General features: G+C 38.3%; 1 protein-coding gene across 3 annotated transcripts in view; it reads left to right on the plus strand.

The window, feature by feature from the left end:
- CCDC148 (coiled-coil domain containing 148) overlaps positions 1 to 19,040 on the plus strand; it is a 168,983-nt gene that overhangs the window by 59,115 nt on the left and 90,828 nt on the right. For all 3 annotated transcript variants that reach the window (XM_087949966.1, XM_026674577.2, XM_087949965.1), the window contains exons 2-8: positions 1,737 to 1,797; positions 3,793 to 3,914; positions 14,224 to 14,327; positions 14,839 to 14,912; positions 15,732 to 15,886; positions 17,503 to 17,598; positions 17,690 to 17,871. In XM_087949966.1, coding sequence (XP_087806092.1) covers positions 1,743 to 1,797; positions 3,793 to 3,914; positions 14,224 to 14,327; positions 14,839 to 14,912; positions 15,732 to 15,886; positions 17,503 to 17,598; positions 17,690 to 17,871 — 788 coding nt within the window. In that variant the 5' untranslated portion in view covers positions 1,737 to 1,742. The remainder of the gene's footprint in view (positions 1 to 1,736; positions 1,798 to 3,792; positions 3,915 to 14,223; positions 14,328 to 14,838; positions 14,913 to 15,731; positions 15,887 to 17,502; positions 17,599 to 17,689; positions 17,872 to 19,040) is intronic.

Below are 19,040 nucleotides of genomic sequence, written 5' to 3' on the forward strand. Positions count from 1 at the left end.
ATACAACCCAGAGCAATTCATAAATGAAAAAATACCTGTAATAAACAGGTCAAACGTCTCTAAAAAATCTGCTATAATCACAATAATCAGAGGCGAGAGATTTAATCTATAATGCTTTCATCAAATTGGTTGCCAAAACCTTTTTCTGTGTTAGTGCCTGATATATCAGGTCTAACTACTTGAAAGAGTTCCACAGAAAACTCAGTGTGGATGCACTGGAGATGAAAAGGTAATGGGTCGGGCGTGGTCTATTGTACCTTTTCAATGCGATGACCTTAATACAGATGCTAATCTGTGATCAATCTTATTTCTTTTTTTCACTATTGCTGATTTAATGTAGATTGAATTTAGTCTATATTAGTCTATAAAGATTACTCAGAAGCAGTTGCATTAACCGTGTTAGTCATTCATTTAACCAGCACTTCAAGAGAATCACAGCTGAAATGGTAAAAGGAGTTCATGTGGTATAGCTGTTAAAATGTAAGGATTAGAGCCAGGTTCAGATCTATCCTCAGCTACGTAACTATGTAAACTCAGTACGTCACTCATATTCTCCTAACACAAACTATTCAAAAGGGATGTTGGAACCCACCCCACCCACCCCCAAAAAAAAAAAATTGGAGGAGAAATGCTATCTTGGACTTCTGGAAGAAAGTATATGAAACAAGCAAGATACATGAGAGCAAGTAGAAAATACTCACAATGCTGTAAAATAGAGTTTTCTCTTAGTGTTCAAGTCCTGCTGATATTAGGATTGCTGCCTTGATTTTGTTATTTCAGTTAAAATATGGATTGATAATGCTTAATAGCTTAAATAATAAAAATGGTTCAATAGGGTGCTCCATGATATACACATTGTACAAAACAAAGTTTAAGAGGGAGGAATATGCTTAGATAAAATAAAGCTCTCAGCCAGGTATATCCAACCCACATCCCAGGGGCCACATGTGGTCTTAGACAGCTAGCAATGCTGCTTTTAATATTAGTATATGATTTTATGTTATACAACTATATTTTATCTTTTATATGCGGCCCAAGACAATGCTTCTTCACTCAGTGTAGCCCAGGTAAGACAAAAAGTTGAGCCCCCATGGTATAGGCTATTAAAAACTTTTGGGATATAGGTTTTTGACACATTAGTCAGTATACATGTTGCTCTGAAGATTTGTAAGGTTATTGGGTGCTTAAATTCACTAATAGAAAGGAATACATATATAAGACTGCAGTGTTAAATATGGAATATGGGAAGATTTAGTTTTGTACTTTTTTCCCTTCTCTGTGTACAAGTATCTTTATAGCTTTTATTTAATCTTTGGAGTTTAATATCCTTGTAAATTTTGTATAAGGTTCATGATTTTTATTCTCAAATGGTTGAATCCTTCATTACTTAAGGCTGAGATTTTAGGCAATGTGTATTTGGTTGAAAGCCTTACTGGATTCAGTGAGAGTTTGGGGCAAATAAATATTAATAAAATCAGACAAGAAATTTTATAAAGTCAACAGCCTTTATTACAGAAGTATAACATCACATTTGGCTGAACTTTTAGTAAACTTTGTCCATTTAAAAAAAAACATAATAAAATGTATGTACTCTAGACAGCTAAAAATAACTGTCCTTGGAATAGATTTCATAATAATAAGATATTCCTATATAATAAATCCCCTCACAAAAAAAATCAAGTGAATACATTCAAAGGTGTCACTTTTTGACAAGTAATATGTTTATTTTTCAACAGTATAAGATGAGTGAAAGAGATCTTCAAGGATTTATTACAACTCAAAGAAATAGCAATATAGGTAATTTTTTAAAAAACTTTTGATTGTTCTCTTTTCAATGTATGTATTTTAGCTTTCCTTACAATGTGATTAGTTATTTTAGTTACACATAGATTACAGGTAGACCTCGACTTAACAACTATTCATTTGGTGCCTGTTTGAAGTTACGACAACACTGAAAAAAAGTGAATTATGACCATTTTTCACAGGAATGTTGAAACATCCCCATGGTCATGCAATCAAAATTTGGATGCTTGGCAACTGGCATGTATTTATTGTGGTTGCAGTGTCCTGGGGTCACCTTTTGTGACCTTCTCACAGACAAAGTCAATGGGGAAACCAGACTCACTTTTAACATTGTGTTACTGCCATAACTTAACAAGTGCAGTGATTCCATTAATAGCTGTCTTGCTCAGCAATGGGAGCTTGGAACTCAATTGTGGCTGTAACTCAATGATTGCCTGTGTGTAGAAATTATCATTTGTAAAGTTTGATCTACTGAGCTGATTGCATTTTATGCAAGTGCTTTCTAAACTGCCAATAGTTCTTTTGCTCTATGGTGGAAGTGAAATATTTTTTAATAATAAAAGTTCAGTGTTGTATCTAGCACTTCAAAAGACTTGGAACCATTAATGATTTTGTTGTACTTCTATAGAGCTTAAAAATGAAGGAAGAAGAAAAGAGAAGTCAGGAGGGAAATAGTGTGCCCAAAGGAGCTGATTTCCAAGCAATGTGATTAGATTTACACTCAGTCTTAAATAAATTGTTTGCTGATGCAGGCTGGATAGTATATAAAAATGAGTATAAGGACATATGTTTGCTATTTTCTATTAGCATGTTTGGCAATTTACTGCCTTAAAATAAAGGCTGAGATTGCTAAAATAATGTGCTTTGTCAGAATATCAAGATGTATAGTATTGACATTATCAGATTGGAAAAAAAGATTCTGAAACATCATGAATTACATTTATGAGAATTCATTGCAATGCATCCTTAAGTAGATACATTGGTATAAGTTAATTTTCTTTGAGCTAGTCAGAACCAATTTGCAAGACTGATTATCTGTAGGCTACTTCATTTCTATTAGATGCTTTCCAATGTACTTTAGTATGATGGGTTTCTTTAAGGCATGTGTTCTACTATTGATTGGATTGAATTTTCGTAATGCTTAACACAGATCTATTTAAAGCAATGGGATGAGTGTCAGTGCATTTAGATTTAAGCATGAATAAATGTGGATCCAACTTTCTTACCTTATTCACATAGCGTGCTTAGGCAGAACCAAATATTAATAATCTAAATCAGGGTTATACAACATTTCTTATTGGTAGGGGTTGGTTGTTCATTTTAAATTAAAGGGCCTAGAAGAAGTGAAATAGAAATACAACTGAGGCGAAGCAAAACAAAAATGCCTCTCTGTGAATGAATTAGATTTTGCAGTTTGGGTTTATTCAACATAGAACTTTAAAATATTTGGATACTAGATATCTATAATTATGCCTATAATATAACGTCAAAATTGAACAATTGTTGTGTTATCATCCTCAGGTCTTTGGGGTGGGCAAGGTCACAAAACTGAGAATAGACAGACAGCTGCATGTAATCTATAAACCACAATGGCCTATCGCTGATCTAAGGGAAAGTGTTGTTGTCTTTTTTCCCCTGTTTCAACTGGACATTTTTATGAAGTTTGAGTGGATTTAAGTTTTAAGTAGTAAGCAAATGATTTAAGCAATCAAATTAAAACCTGAATGTTTTGGTTGGGTAGGTTGTTTTCTGCATATTTTTTCCTACCAAAGAGTACTACTTCTTATTTTGTATTTGTAACAAATTTCCATCATTTTCATGGACTGCAACTTTGTTTAGAAAAACAAACTGTATAGATAGTGTAAACTTTCCTCTTAATTATAGTTTAAACTATAATTTTTATTTTTGTTTACTTCAAATGTCCTAAATTTCTTACAATGTAATGTTTAATTTTATTCAACAATCTGAGTTATTTTATGCTTCTGCTAGACAATTTGGTTGTTCGTGTGAAAAATGGGCTTACAAGTTCAAAGTACAAACCTGTTGATTATGAAGAACTCTATGCAATTACTGAAGCGAAGAAATTACAGTCTGCTAACATCCTTTTAAAGGTAAGTATCTATAAATCATGATGGATGTTATATGCAATTCTAGCTGTTCAAGAAAAATGTTTTATAAAAATCTAGTGTGTAGTAGCATTCATTAAAGTATATCCTACTAGACATTAGGCAGAGTATGGATGAAAACAGGAAGTCAGCAAAGATTGCTAATTAGTAACAGTATTAACAATTGGATTGTAAAACTAGCTGAATCTTTTATCAACAGATCTGAACTTGTGCCATTAATTAGTTATTGATGCTTATAGAGTATGTGCAATTTGTGACTGCCACTTGAAATTTTTTTAAGCCTTGATTTTCTTCTATTTACTCAATTGTCTTTTTTATCCCTCTGTTTGAAGCAGTTTATAAAATTATTAGCAACACAGTAAAACTAAAACTTTTTTGAATTATGATTGGCTTCTGGAGACTACATGGACATGTAGTTCAGCTATGGAGATTTGGCAACAATATGAATGTGGTTTGCCTTGTCTTCTGTGGAGGAAAGCAATAAAACATGTATCATAGAATTCAAATGTTTCTTATGTACCTGCATGCAGTATCACAGTGCATTTATGAGCTTGAGTTTGCATTGTGACATCATAATGAACATTTCAACAACAGAACCTTCCTTCCTTCCTTCCTTCCTTCCTTCCTTCCTTCCTTCCTTCCTTCCTTCCTTCCTTCCTTCCTTCCTTCCTTCCTTCCTTCCATAAACATTACAGAGATAATTATTTCTGGGAAATATAAACGTACATGATTTGTATGGCCTAGCATATAAGCCCAACCAACAGTAATGTATTTAGCAAATCATAAGTAATAATGTTACTTAAATTCAATCTCTCTCAGCCTAACCCCATCTGTTCCAAGTTAAGGCAGCTACTGCTAGTAAGTATTAACTAGCCCAAGAAAATATAACGAAAGAATTTTCAGCACAAGAACATTGTGACATTTGAAACTGCTTCCTTGTCACTGTGAATTGCACATTTATCAAAGATAAACTGAATAAAGAGCCCAGCTAGTCACTGGTCCATTTAATCCAGCTTTCTATATCACACAATCACTGTATTGTGGAAGGTCTCAGCATTCAAAATGACAGGATTGTGTTCTTGTGAACAACAATGTTACATTTAGTTGATTTATTCTTAATATTTACAAATAAATGAGATTTGCCATGAAATGCTGCAGCACAGATTGATCCTGTTCAGGGTGCCATCAATAAACCATATCCTTTTTCTAAATACTACGTTCGGTTTCTAGGTTTCCCTTCACGCTTCCCCTTTTAAGAATCAACCAACATGCTGTGCCATATTAGGATTTCTCACTGGTCATTTTTGAATTGTTTCTTCCCTAGCTTCATTTCCTCTTTACAAAAAGACTTTTTTTCCTCGTGCATTTGGAAACCTGAGCTTGCTCATACCTGCTTTTTGTGCAATGACAGTGCTGGCTTGACTCCATGAGGACCTCCACTGATTTCACAATGAGTTAATAAGCTGTTCTAATAAGCAGCTCTTAGGTTCTGTTTGATATTTTGCCCCAGATTTTCAATATAGAGGAATACTTAAGTAGATTAAAATCTGAACAAGCTATAATTAGCAATCACAATATATGAGGCAGTATGTTTCCATAACATGGAGAGATTGGGTTGCAGTGGAAATGAATGTCATGTGAAACAGGGAAGAGTTTGTCCCTTCACTTGAGTAAGAAACACAATGACCAGGCAACTGCTGTGATTGCTTAGCTATTACTGTGTTTCTCCAACAATACGGCCTCCACCAATAGGAAGGTCCAGCATGTTTTATCAGCATAAAAGCAAATTAAGCCCCTCCCCCCAAATTAAGGCCTATATTAAACATGTGAAATGGGGGGAATGGAGGGGGGGGCTTGCTGTTAGGAAGTACTTTTGTTGCATACCCGGATATGGTGCTGCCTGCGTTGACTTTGGCGTTGGTGGGGCACTTTGTATCAGGAGACCTTCCTCGACCATTGCTTTCCCTTTTCCCTTGCTGCTGCGGCATTTAGAGCAACGCCGTGCCGTTTGGCGCAGCCACGCACAGCCAGCCAGGGCTCCTCCCTGCAACCGGACCCCGGCGGAGTCACTTGGCTTCAGGCGCTCCTGTCGCCACCTTCCTTTCGCCTTCAAAGGCAAAGCCAATTTTTTTAAAAACGGCACCCTACTACCGGTACGACAAAGCCTCCCCTGCCCGAGAGGGCAGCCCAACCCCACGTGGGGAGGCGAATCTCCCGGGGCCGCAGCGCAGGATCGGCCCACCCCGGGAGAAGCACCCAGCCGCCATCTCTGCCTGGCGCCGGGCAGAGTGCGAAGAGCTTCGTCTGGGGCACCCAGTGCAGCTGATAGGCGGGTCCTCATGCCCGGCGGTGGAGCTCTCGCCAAGGCAGCTAGCGCCTCCCTGCTGGACCCTCTGCTCATCCCGTCAGGGCTGCGCCAGAGCCGTGTGGGCTGGGCAGAGCTGGGAAAACAAGTCGCAGGTACGCCCACCTGCCAACCGAAAGAGCCGGGCTTGGCTTCCTTCCCAAGTCCCTCCAGCCGGAACCCGAAGGGGCCACCGGGAGAGGCCACCTGAGGCAGTGATAGCGCCCACCCATCCGTGGACAGGGAGGCAAGGCGACGGCCTGCGCTGCGTCCTCCTCCGAGCTGAGCTCCGCTGCGTCAGCACCTCTGCCTGATTCCCGTTCCACTGCAGCGTTTGGAGCTACCGGCGTATTTGGAGATGTGTGGGGATGGGGACGGGCTGGGCGAGGGGTGGAAAGGACAGGCAGCTTCAGGCTCTCTCCGCCGGCCAGGGAAGCAGCACTCTGCTGCCGGGAGAGCTCTGCTGCCGGGAAGGAGGGCCCGCCTGTCAGCTGCGCTGGGTGCCCAGGCGAAGCTCTTTGCACTCTGCCTGGAACCAGGCAGGGATGGCGGCTGGGTGCTTCTCCCGAGGTGGGCTGATCCTATGCTGCGGCCCCAGGAGATTCACCTCCCCACGTGGGGTTGGGCTGCCCTCTCGGGCAGGGGAGGCTTTGTTGTAGTAGGGCATCGTTTTTAAAATAATTGGCTTTACCTTCAAAGGCAAAGGGAAGGTGGCGACAGGAGTGCCTGAAGCCAAGTGTCTCCGCTGGGCTCCGGTTGCAGGGAGGAGCCCTGGCTGCCTGCACATGGCTGCGCCAAACACCACGGCATTGCTCTAAACGCCGCAGCAGCAAGGGAGAAGGGAAAGCAACGATGGCGGAAGGTCTCCCGATACAAAGTGCCCCACCAACGCCGAGGTCAACATCCAAGCTGTCGCTGCCTGGCCACCCGAGGATGCAAGGGGGGGGGAATTAAGTCACCTGCAAAAAAACAGCCTAGCCGTTTTTTCGGGGGTCAAAAAAAAAAAAAAAGGCCCGGACTTATTTTGTGAGAAACACGGTATGAATTGCAGCACAGCAATCTGTGGGGACATATGATTTAGTTTTCAGTTCTTTGTGTATCCCTGCCAGAACTCTTGCTGCTGATAACAGTCTAACCCTCTTAGGAACGTCTCTCTTTTGCCAAAACAGCAGTTCTGATATCCAGAACTTGAGTGCCATTCAAATGCACGATACTAAGGTATTAGGAAAGTGGGAGGCTGCAGATTACAGCAAGATGTGTCACTTTCTCAAATGGAGTAGCTGATGGCACCCTTCTCTGTGGTTTTCTCTATCCCCCACCCCCTTCCATAATTCACACAGCCAAAATATATATTATTTTGGTACCTGAGGCTGAAAATGTCACCTCTCTGGATATTGGCAAGAAAAACATTACTGTAGTGAATAGAATAGGACAGGACAGGACAGGACAGAACAGAACAGAATTCTTTATTGGCCAAGTGTGATTGGACACACAAGGAATTTGTCTTGGTGCAAATGCTTTCAGTGTACATAAAAGAAAAGATACATTCGTCAAGAGTCAAGAATCATCAGGTACAACACTTAATGATAGTCATAGGGTATAATAAGCAATCAAATCATACTAGGAAACAGTCAATATAAATCGTAAGGATATAAGCAACAAACTTGCAGTCATATAGTCACAAGTGGGAGGGGATGGGCGATAAGGAGTGATGAGAAGATATTATAGAACATTAAAGCCACTAGCTTCAATATTAAAGAAAAGTCATATCCTAATACTTCTTTGGTTCTAGTGCAGGGATGTCAAACTCACGACACTTTGTCGTCACGTGACATATCGCAACTTTTCCCCTCTTTGCTAAACCGGGGTGGGTGAGGCCAGCACGTGACGCATTCGGCCCGCCGCCACCCATGAGTTTGACACCCTGTTCTAGTGTATGTGCATGCGTGTATGTGTGTGTATCTGTCTGCCTGTTTGTCTGTGTATCCATATCCATATCCTGTTTCTGTTTTATTTAGAATGGATGCAATTTCTTAAAATACTGTACCAGGTACAGTTAAGTGGCTCTTCCTATATGGCTGCAAAAAAACTATTTTTGAGTGACAAGAAAGAATAAAACAAAACAAAGCAAAACACACAAAATGCTACCCTCTAAGGGTAGTTTTGTTTCATGTTACTGACCCTATCAACACTGTTCATTTAGCATGAATACACTGAAGCCAGTATTTCTGAAAATTTAATTTACTGATTTAATTTAACTTATTTTACTGATTTGGCACTTACAGGAACAAAGAGCAAATTATTGTTGCTTTATATAATCAGGAAGAGAATGGGAGCTGCTCTATTTTAGAATAGAAGAATCTGGAAGCAACAGTTGTTTTCAAACACATGCTGCTTTAGAAAAACTTCTTAAGGATTTCTTGTTCACATATTTCTAGCCTTCCCCGTTTCATTGCTCATGTGCCTGCATTTTTTCAACCAGCTACCTATATGATTCTTCATTTTCAGTTATTTCACATTCCCATTCAGTACGAGATGATTCCACAGGCTATTCGCCTTTTGGAAAACTGAGAACACAGTGGATTCAACAATGACATTATCTATTAATAGGTGTAAAAGAGAGTTAGAATGATGCTAAAACATAATGATGTATTAAAATCATCTGTCTGGATATACATTTGTGGTGAATTGTAAAATTCTATTGCTTATTGCTTTTTCTTGGAACTGAGAGATATAATTTATTAAAGTTGTACAAGATCTTCCTTCCCATAAACCTTTCTGTACACAGAATCACTAATTTGGAGAAATTCATGCCGAAGCATGGATGCTGTAGAAGTTTTAAGGGACAGATCAAAATGGGGCTGTTTTTCTGCAAATATGAAGCAAAATGTGTTGTTCTTGGCAGAAGTATGTCAGGTGTTCTTTCTGTTTTAATGGCTCTGATTGGAAGATCTCTTGCTCTTGCGCTTGGGTGTAATCTTTTGAATTCTCCACTCTGGCCAAATTCAGTGGAGGATACCAGTCATATGCCTGTTGCTGTTGGCTTAGTTAGGTAGATGGAATTTTGAAGAATTTCAGGAGTATGTGGCACAGTAGTGAAGATAATCATTGGAGCAGTGGTGGGATTGAAATTTTTTTACTACCAGTTCTGTGGGCGTGGCTTGGTAGGCGCGGCAGGGGAAGGATACTGTAAAATCACCAGTCAGAGGTGGCATTTGCTGGTTCTCCGAACTACTCAAAATTTCCGCTACCGGTTCTCCAGAACTGGTCAGAACCTGTTGAATACCACCTCTGATTTGGAGGCTGACTAACACTTGAGTGAACTATGAAGGGGGAAATGGTTTCAATAGACCACTATTAGCACCAGATGGTTGTTTTAAATGGTGTCTTGATGACTAGTGATAAGAACGTGGTTACATGCTGGCTTGCTTGTTTTAGAGGCAGCCTGCAATAGTCCAATTCCATTTTATATAGATTTTTAAAAAAGAAAAGAAATCATGTTAATTCAGTCTCTATATTTTATGCAATTGCTCCATGGTAGTCTTGAGAATATATCTCTTTTGTCAGGATTGAGATAGTCTGCTTCAGCGACAATAATTATGCTATTATGAAAGATCAGCATTATCAGCCCCTGATGTTCCAAACCAATACCAAATACTTGAAGAAGCATTCACACATAAATAATAATAAAAAATCCAAGCATGGGAATTTCTCCTATTTCTGATGTGTAGCTCAAGTACAAAACTAACACAGCAGGAAATTCTGAGGGAGGAAGGAAAACTTATACCGTTGCATCTTTTTAGGGCCCTATTGAATGCTGTTGCTTTTTCTAGATATTCTTTGTAGGAATGTTCAATGAATGGATTTTGTTTCTATTGTTTTCTTTTTATTTTCCATCACTTTTTGCTTTTTTCTATGGACCGTTGTGCCCTTTCTTTCCAATAGCCATCCATAATACAACAGCAGAAAAAGACCTACACCCTACACAGGAAGTCCTCAACTTACAACAGTTTATTTAGTGACCGTTCAAAGTTACAATGGCACTAAAAAGTGACTTATGACCATTTTTCACACTTACGACCATTGCAGCATTCCCATGGTCATGTGATCAACATTCAGATGCCTGGCAACTGACTCATTTGTAACGGTTGCAGTATCCCAGGGTCAGGTGATCAGGTTTTGTGATGTTCTGACAAACAGAGTCAGTGGGGAAGCCAGATTCACTTAACAACAGTGTTACTAACTTAACAACTCCAGTGATTTACTTAACAAATGTGGCAAGAAAGGTCGTAAAATGGGGCTAAATTTACTTAACAAATGTCTCACTTAACAACAGAAATTTTGGGCACAATTGTGGTTGTAAGAAGGACTACCTGTATATTTTTTTTTTAAATGTGCCTTTATAATAGATAATAATATTGTTCATTGAACTCATGAATCTTCTCTCCATAATGGCTACATCATAGTAAGAGGCATCCATGTGTTTTCCACTAAAAAACAACTGAGATGGAATTTGGAAGTGTGCTATTTCAGAAGCTGTTATATCTTTCTACACTGAGCAAGTGATATATAAATAGTAATTAAATATATATAGGAAACCATTCTTGGTTTTCAGAATCAATAAAATACTTGGTGACTTAAAATGATGCTTTTATTGTGCATAGAATTTGATAGGATACCTAGATAATATTACTTTCATTGTTAACTCTTGATTTTTCCACTTCTCTTTCTTTTTCTACTTTGCATTAAGAATCCATTAAAGAGGGGAAAATGAAGCTGCTGCACCTTGTCTGTTATGGTATTAAGAACCTTCTGTTTGAAAGGATTTACAGATTTTGGGAATACACCATAAAAACTAAAAGATTAGTTCTTGCAAAAAGAACAGCTGTGTTATCGAAAGAAGTGACAAGGGAGAAAGGCTACAATGAATATTCCATACATTTTATAATTTTATTCTAATGATACATGTGGATGGCAGATACTATTTATCAATGAAGAGCAAATCTCTTAATAGTTCATTTTTCACTAATATTTCCCTCAAGGAAGCTCTGGGTGGTTGAAAATATGTTCCAATGTAGCACAATAATAAAAAAGAGGCCTTTTGTAATAGAAATCTGTAGCAAACATATGAACAGTAGTTAGGGGAAAAGTTTTCTAAAAATGAAACCAAGAGCATATAAAATGACAGATGGAGACAGATCATCCCTGCTACCTGAAAATAAAGTATGTAAAAATGCAATCCATTTTGTTTCTGTAAAACAAACACATATTAAAGCGGTTAATGATCTCTTGATTTCTTTAACATATTTTAATCTTTTTTTTTTAAGATTGAAATAAAATAGCATTGTATAAATACAAAGGAAGAATGATACACTGTCTATTAAGTGTTTCACCTCCTGGTAACTGGATAAGGCTTTTGTAAGTAATCCTCAGCTTACGACCACAACTGAGCCAGAAAATTCTGTAGCTAGGCAACACAGTTATTAAATGAGGTTTGTGCCCTTTTACACCTTTTCCTGCCATAGTTGTTAAGCGAATCACTGCAGTGGTTAAGTTAGTAATACAGCTTCCATAATGACTTTGTTTCTCAGAAGGTCACAGAAGCTGATCACTTAACCCTGGGCCACTGCAACCATCATAAATAAATGCCAATTGCCAAGTGTCCGAATTTTCATCATGTGACTGTGGGAATACTGCAACGATCTTAAGTGTGAAAAACAGTCATAGGCCACTTTTTTCAGTGCCTGTTGTAACTTCAGAAAACTCACTAAAAGAATGGTTTTAAATCGAGGCCTACCTTTATTTTTTTGTTATCCCAAAGAGCTAATCTCAATAAATCTATTTCTTATGACAAATAAATGCCAGGATGATGGTAGTTACGATAGCAATATAATCTGAAAGAAGTATTCTACCTTTGTTCACTAAATGGAGTATGGAAAATCTATAGATTCATTGTTGTGAAGCAATGCATAACAATTTTATCTCTGTGAAAAATAATAATTCTTAATAAGCTGTGAGTTCTAGCTTGGTTGTCATAGGGATCCCTTCCATTCCTGTGAATATAAAGGCTTTCCTTTGGTTGTCTGGCTATAGATGCATTGTAATTTGTGAAAATATTTACTACAGAAATTAAAAGACTTGGATCAAGCCAATTCTGATATTAAACAATTCTATATAAAAGCAGATTGTTACAAGAAGAGGGACATTAATTAGGCAAGTTCTCATGTACTCCCAACCATTAAACCATTAATTTCGCTATGATTGCGGAAGGAAGTTTGTGTAGAAGAATTTGGTGGATATGAACTCTTCTTTCCCATCACTATCTGTTAGAGAAGCGTGAGTTGATCCCTCCTGTTCTTGCTTGGAAGCCAAAGTAAAGTAAAAGTAGTAATTTCTTTCTGATAGTGATAAGTTCTGATAAGTTGTTTCACAACAGTTCTAGAAACAGTTCTAGGCATTGCTTTATTTTTTTCACACTGTATTGTATCTTTACCATTCAAAACGAACCCGGGACAATAGTATTCAAAGTTTATTATGGAGGAAATGGAATTTTAGTGATAAATAAAATTGAAGGTTTTTGCTCTTGTTCTTTGGATCATATTGCCGATGTTTTGCCCTAGGTAATAAAGAAATGGTTCAGACTTAAACACCTGTTGAAAGACTTTGGCAAAATTCTATGATTATATTAGGAGTTCCATTCAGTCATATGGAAATTTAGTAATATGCAAGCCGGACTTTTATTTTGCGTAAAGTACCACCAAATTGTTTGAAAAATCACACATTACTAATGTGTAGATGAAGTATTTGATTTAACATATTGACCTAGCCAGTAGTTAATCTGTTTTGGCTTACTGTGATACATGGATTAGCTTTTGTGGTTAATAAACTACAGTTTATGACTTAGTGTGTTATGCAAAATGTATCTCCATAGTTCAACTACAGTATATTAAATCAAATCATGACTTCATATAGTGTGTGCACTCTGCCTAAAAGTAAGAGTGTAGGGTTAGCCTAGTACAGGGGTCGGCAACCTTAAACACTCAAAGAGCCACAAAGGTTCTAACCGGAAGCCCCCTGTTCAATTCTGGAGCCAACCAGACTCTATTGTGGTTCCCCCCACCATAGAGTCTCTTCCTAGCATGGCATCCTTTTTCCTCTACCTGTCCTAACCGAAAGCCCTATCAATTGTGGAGCCGACCGGCAACAGGGAGCTGCAGCAGAGGGATGAAAGAGCCACATGCGGCTCCAGAGCCACAGGTTGCTGACCCCTGGCCCAGTAGTTTGTAATTACCAGGATCAGGCTTCTTTCGTACAAAAAAAATCACTTTTGATTCTCCAACATTTTTCACTAATCTAACTTAGTGAAAAAAGCTCTGAGGGTGTTAGAACTGCATAAATGCACATCAAAAAAATGACAGAGTCTTTCTAACCTGACAGTCATGACCTCATGACTATCAGTTAATTGCACATTTCATTTCTATATAGAATAAATAAAATATAGAAAATAAATGGATTTCCATCCATTGATCTAGGATAAAAACTGCAATCTTAAAAACAATACTATATTTGGTATATATAATTTTGTTTATGTTCCTTATTTTCTGTAACTGGGCATATTTTGCGGCTGCTAGAAAATGAGATAGAGGTGGTCAGTATATACATTATCCTGGTTTCTTGAACAGACATCCTTTTAATAATAGATACTGTATGAACCATTGACTTTCTTTTAAAATCATTTAAATTTAAGGTGTTTTAGAATATTATGATATTAATGAGGCCCTTTGGCAAGGACATAATCTTGAAAGATAGTTGAAGATATTAAATAAGTATTTATGGAGCATTGATTTTCAAGGACAATCAAACATAAAACCTGTTCAAGGTTAGCTATTTCTTCATAGAAGCCTCAACAACATTTATTATTAATAAAATATCTTTAAATCCTGTACCCAGATTAAAAAATTACAGCATGCTTCAAGAATGAACAAGGAACACATGCTGCTGAAACGTCATCGCCAAGTATGGTGGAAAGAGCACAAAAGATTGCACGAAAACAGGTAAGAAATTTTATTAAAAACTTAATAAAGTAATTGAAAACAACAAGACTTCATATGCAGAGTCTGAAGGAAAGTGATATTTTTAGATAAGAAAATCCTCAAATGAACCTGAAATAGTTGTGCTATTAATCGATGGAACCAGAGAATGGGGAAAAAACAAAACTCTTTACTCTTTTGGGGAGGAGAAATAGATCTGATTGCACTCAGAGCTCAGGTGTGTGTGTGTGTGTGTTCACAGGGAGGAAGGGAGGGAGGGAGGGAGAGAGAGAGAGAGAGAGAGAGGGAGTGTTTCTATGTACAGATTTCAAGCTGGCCTGGAAAACTTTTAACAGGCTGATTAGGTAGAATTAAATCTGCTTCTAAATTCTGGTTATTCTGACTATGGTTAACTACCAGTTGAGTTTCCACATGAAGGAAGAATTGGGTAAGACCCAAAAATGTGCATGCATGCAGACATTTGGGTACAAAATAAAAAAGTATATTTTACCTGACCTGAAATGTTTAATTGCAGGCAGAAATTAGAATCTGAAATTCAAGTATTCTTTGATGAAGGAAATGAATGTTTTTTCGACTTGTGGGATTTGCGTAAGTAATCTGTCAGTTTCTGGATTAAACTAAATGGTGCAGTTACTGATATGGAGAGAGAAGCAGAATGTAGGGGTTAAAAAAGAGAGTGGATAAAGAACAAAAGATTTGATATGTTTGCGTTTTTCATCTAAGTTCCATTAAGAAGAAACTTTTCCTCTTCAAAATAAATCCAGTATCAACTGACATGAGTATTGAGTGAGCAGTCTTTGTTTTTTTCTATGGACTGTTGTGCCCTTTCTCTCCAATGGCCATCCATAACACAACAGCAGAAAAAAGCCTACACTCTATACAGGTAGTCCTTGACTTACAACAGTTTGTTTAGTGACCGGTTTGAAGTTACAACCGCGCTGAAACAAGTTACTTATGGCCGTTTTTCACGCTTCTGACTGTTGCTGCATCCCCATGGCAACATGATTTACATTTAGATGCTGGACAACTGATTCACATTTATGGCAGTGCCTTGGGGTCATGTGATCACCTTCTGCAACCTTCTAACAAGCAACATCAATGATTCACTTAACAAATGTGCAAGAAAAGTCATAAAGTGGGACAAGACTCACTTAACAAATTTCTCACTTAACAACATACATTTGATCATAAGTTGAGGACTACCTGCACTATACATACCATACTATGAATATTATATTGTGCTCAACCCTTTCCTTTTCTGGGAAGCCTGGGTTTCTTATTCTTTTCAGAGGCAAGAAGAGAAAATGTAAATTTCCTTTTCTATAGTATAAGCTATTATTTGACAAATTCTTATTAATTAGCTCTTTAACCGAGCAACACCCCTAATTTCTATTTAACTTTTAATAGGATATAAATTAACAAAAGGCTTGGATACATTTCAAGCAAACACAGTGCAACCTGTCTGGCAGCTAAGGGAAGATTTAAGGTACAGAGTATTAGAAATGCAAACCAACTGCAAAAGTGTGGAATATCAATTTAATCCAGATGCTGTTTTAGAAGAGGTTAGTAATTCAGTGCTTCTGCATACCATCTTTCCTCCTATATCTTATTGTGGATGATCTTCTGTCCTATTGTTGCATTTGCATTATATTTGCACACTTAAAGAAATACGCTGTTCAATCAAGGTATGAAATGTGATACAGAACTAATTTCAGAATCCAGATTCTTAAAACTGTTTCTTTTCTCCCTCTGACACTTTAATCTTGTTTTATGTTTGCCATGTAGATAGATAGCATGCTATTGGACATAATTTTCTGCACTGTATTTTCGGATGCCATCAATCACTGCCTATAGATTTGAGATTGGACACCATTATTTTTTTTTCTTGTGTCCACAATGGTAAATCTTATGATCCTCCAAACAAATTATAAATCTCATCTCTCCTGTTGCTGGTCGTGTTGGCTAGCTGATGGGACAGATTTTCTCACTTCTGTCCTGTTTCATATCTACTCATTCTTTTCAAAAACATTTCAACTTTGAAAACAAATTTCCAAAACACAAATCCAAATCAATTTAGATAGTGAATTAGATAGTGAATAAACATAGGTTTTGGATTTTTATATAAAATGGGCAAACCTTTTGGGGTGGAATACACATAGATATGTAGAAATAATCTAGTTGATGTTAATGTTAAGGCTGCCAGGGGTGAAATTCAAAATTTTTCCCTACTGGCTCTGTGGGCGTGGCTGTTGGCATGGCTGGGGGTGTGGCTTGGTATAATAGTAATAGCAACCGGGGGCGATTTTTTACAGATCCAAATCGTCCCTACCACCTTTCCCGAGCTGGGCCAAGATGGTTGAATTTCACCCCTGGGCTGGCTGTTAATTTACTATGGAACACATAGACTGAAATTATAACTAACTTGAAATAATTAGATGTATAAATAAATCCATATATACAATAACTTTTTATTCTTTGCTTTTCTGCGAACAAATTATATAGCTTTTTTTCATGGAAAATCAAACTACATGCTATAATTCAATCTGTCTTGTTTGTTAAAATCTTGATCTGGCCTATACAAAATAAACGGCTGTACCTTCATACAGCAATTTCTAAAGAATAACATTTTTCAGTCCAAATGTATCAAAATAGGAATACACATAATGTTCTCTGAAAACTACTCTGTGCATCTGGTTGCCTGCCTTAATCTTGGGATTTTCATAGACTCAAATATTGATCTATTTTAGGAATTTTTGTCTGATCCTAATCATTTTTTTCCCTTTGGACTTCGCTTCAATATATTCGATTCAGACCAATTTGATGACATGCTACATTTACAAATTTAGGATTTTCATATATATCTGCTTACCTTATTAATAAAATAATTAAGAAAGAACCAGAAAAGTTTGGGATATAAACCCAGGTCCAATTCCCACTCAGGCCAAATCTAGAACTCCGACCAGCTAGCTCTTTAAATTTGACCTGTTTTATAGCATTTTTGTGGTAACACAAAAAGGGATAGCTTTTTTGCATTATACATGAGTTCTTTGAAAGGAGATACTGTAGAATAAAAAATAGAATGAATCAATGAGCAATGTGCTGTTTTGTCAATACACGGGACCACATTTACAACATTCAGTGTTCTTTAATTCATTAATACAATATTTCTCAAAACTAGATAGAGTTTGTGAAGAAACAACAGAAAGCAATTTTGGGAAAGCTTCATCTGGAGAGAATAGCTTTGGAAAAGGAGCTTGAGGAATTTATAGATGAAGTAAGTTCTTTGGTGTTTTTTTTTTAAATGATTTTTAATTATATTAGCAAGTATGTGGCAAATGGTTCCAATGTCTTTATTTTTATTATAGGCCCTGGCATGTACTTTAGAGGAAAGGACCACATTTGTACCTGAGCTTCCACCACAGTTATTGGAGCTGGAGTGCCCATATCCTGATCTGAAGGCTTCTGTGCTTACTGAATTTTATAAACTTGCAGATGACTATTCTTTGAAGATCCAAGAAGCTGATCAAGACTTAAAAACCATAGCGAGGTAATAGAATCTCAATTCATGTTTGTTTTAGGATTAAGTAAAATGTTTTGGTATTGAAATATTCTGCTATTGCAGTTGCCTTTACCAAGGGAAGGGGGAAGGGGAGATGCCCTGCTGAGCATCATGCATAGTTCACCTTCTCTCCAGCTCGGTGGGATTAAGTAGTCAGTAACTATTTGCACAGCTGAGAGAACTGCCTCATTCTAAATAGCTTGGACTGAAATAATAAGCAAAATGTTCAAAGGAGTTGAAATACCAGGCACCTATCATAAAATCCTTGGTGAGTATAAATGTAATGTGTCGTCCCCCCGTTTAATAACTTATTTTTAGTCAGAGAAAACTGGACCTGTTGATATATTTTGAGCAGTCCCCACAGCTAAAAATACAGAGTCTTTCCTTCTGTGAACCTGAATTTGTTGGTCTACATCAGGGGTCCCCAACCACCGGGCCTCGGACCGTGCACCGGGCCGTGGAGCACTCTTTACCGGGCCGCAAAGAAATTTTTTAAAAATGGCGGCTTTCTTCGCCTTCGTGAATGCTGCTGGGATCGGGATCAAGGACACAAATGAAAGAAGGGGAGGGAGGAAGCAACCTGAAGCCTGTCTTGCTCTCTGGCTCAGCTTTCTCAGTCGCTTTCGCTCCTCCTTCTTCCTCCAGGAAGAAACTGCTTCAAAGAAGCCGGGGTGTGTGGCTTTTCCTGTCGCCGCAGCTTCCCGAGCGCCGCTTCACCCCCACCCGCCCGCCGCCGCTGTTCAATCCACAGTGCTCCGTTCTGCCTGCCTGCCTGTCTGGTTGTTTGGGAGCAGCTTCGCTGAGAATAATAACTATTCGCCTCTTTTATCAGCCGAGCTGCTCCAAACGAAGAAGGCAGACAGGCAGGCAGGTAGAACGGAGCACTGTGGATTGAACCGCGAGCGGGCGGGCGGGTGGGGTGAAACGGGCGCCCGGGAAGCTGTGGCGACAGGAAAAGCCACCCCGGCTTCTTGGGCTGCTGGAGGAGCGATAGAGTGACTGAGAGAGGAACGAGGCAGACACCTGAGGGAGGGAGGGAGGGAGGGAGACACCTGAGGGATGGGGCTGAGGGAGGCAGGGCCGAGGCGCTCCCTGAACTTGGTGAGTTTGCTGGCAGACGCTTTTATTACCCGACTAGGTAACAACATCAGATGTTA

The sequence above is a fragment of the Notechis scutatus genome, chromosome 1 (assembly GCF_049901735.1).
Source record: "Notechis scutatus isolate UNSWTSFEM ecotype Mainland chromosome 1, rNotScu1.2, whole genome shotgun sequence".
NCBI classification, from domain to species: domain Eukaryota; kingdom Metazoa; phylum Chordata; class Lepidosauria; order Squamata; family Elapidae; genus Notechis; species Notechis scutatus.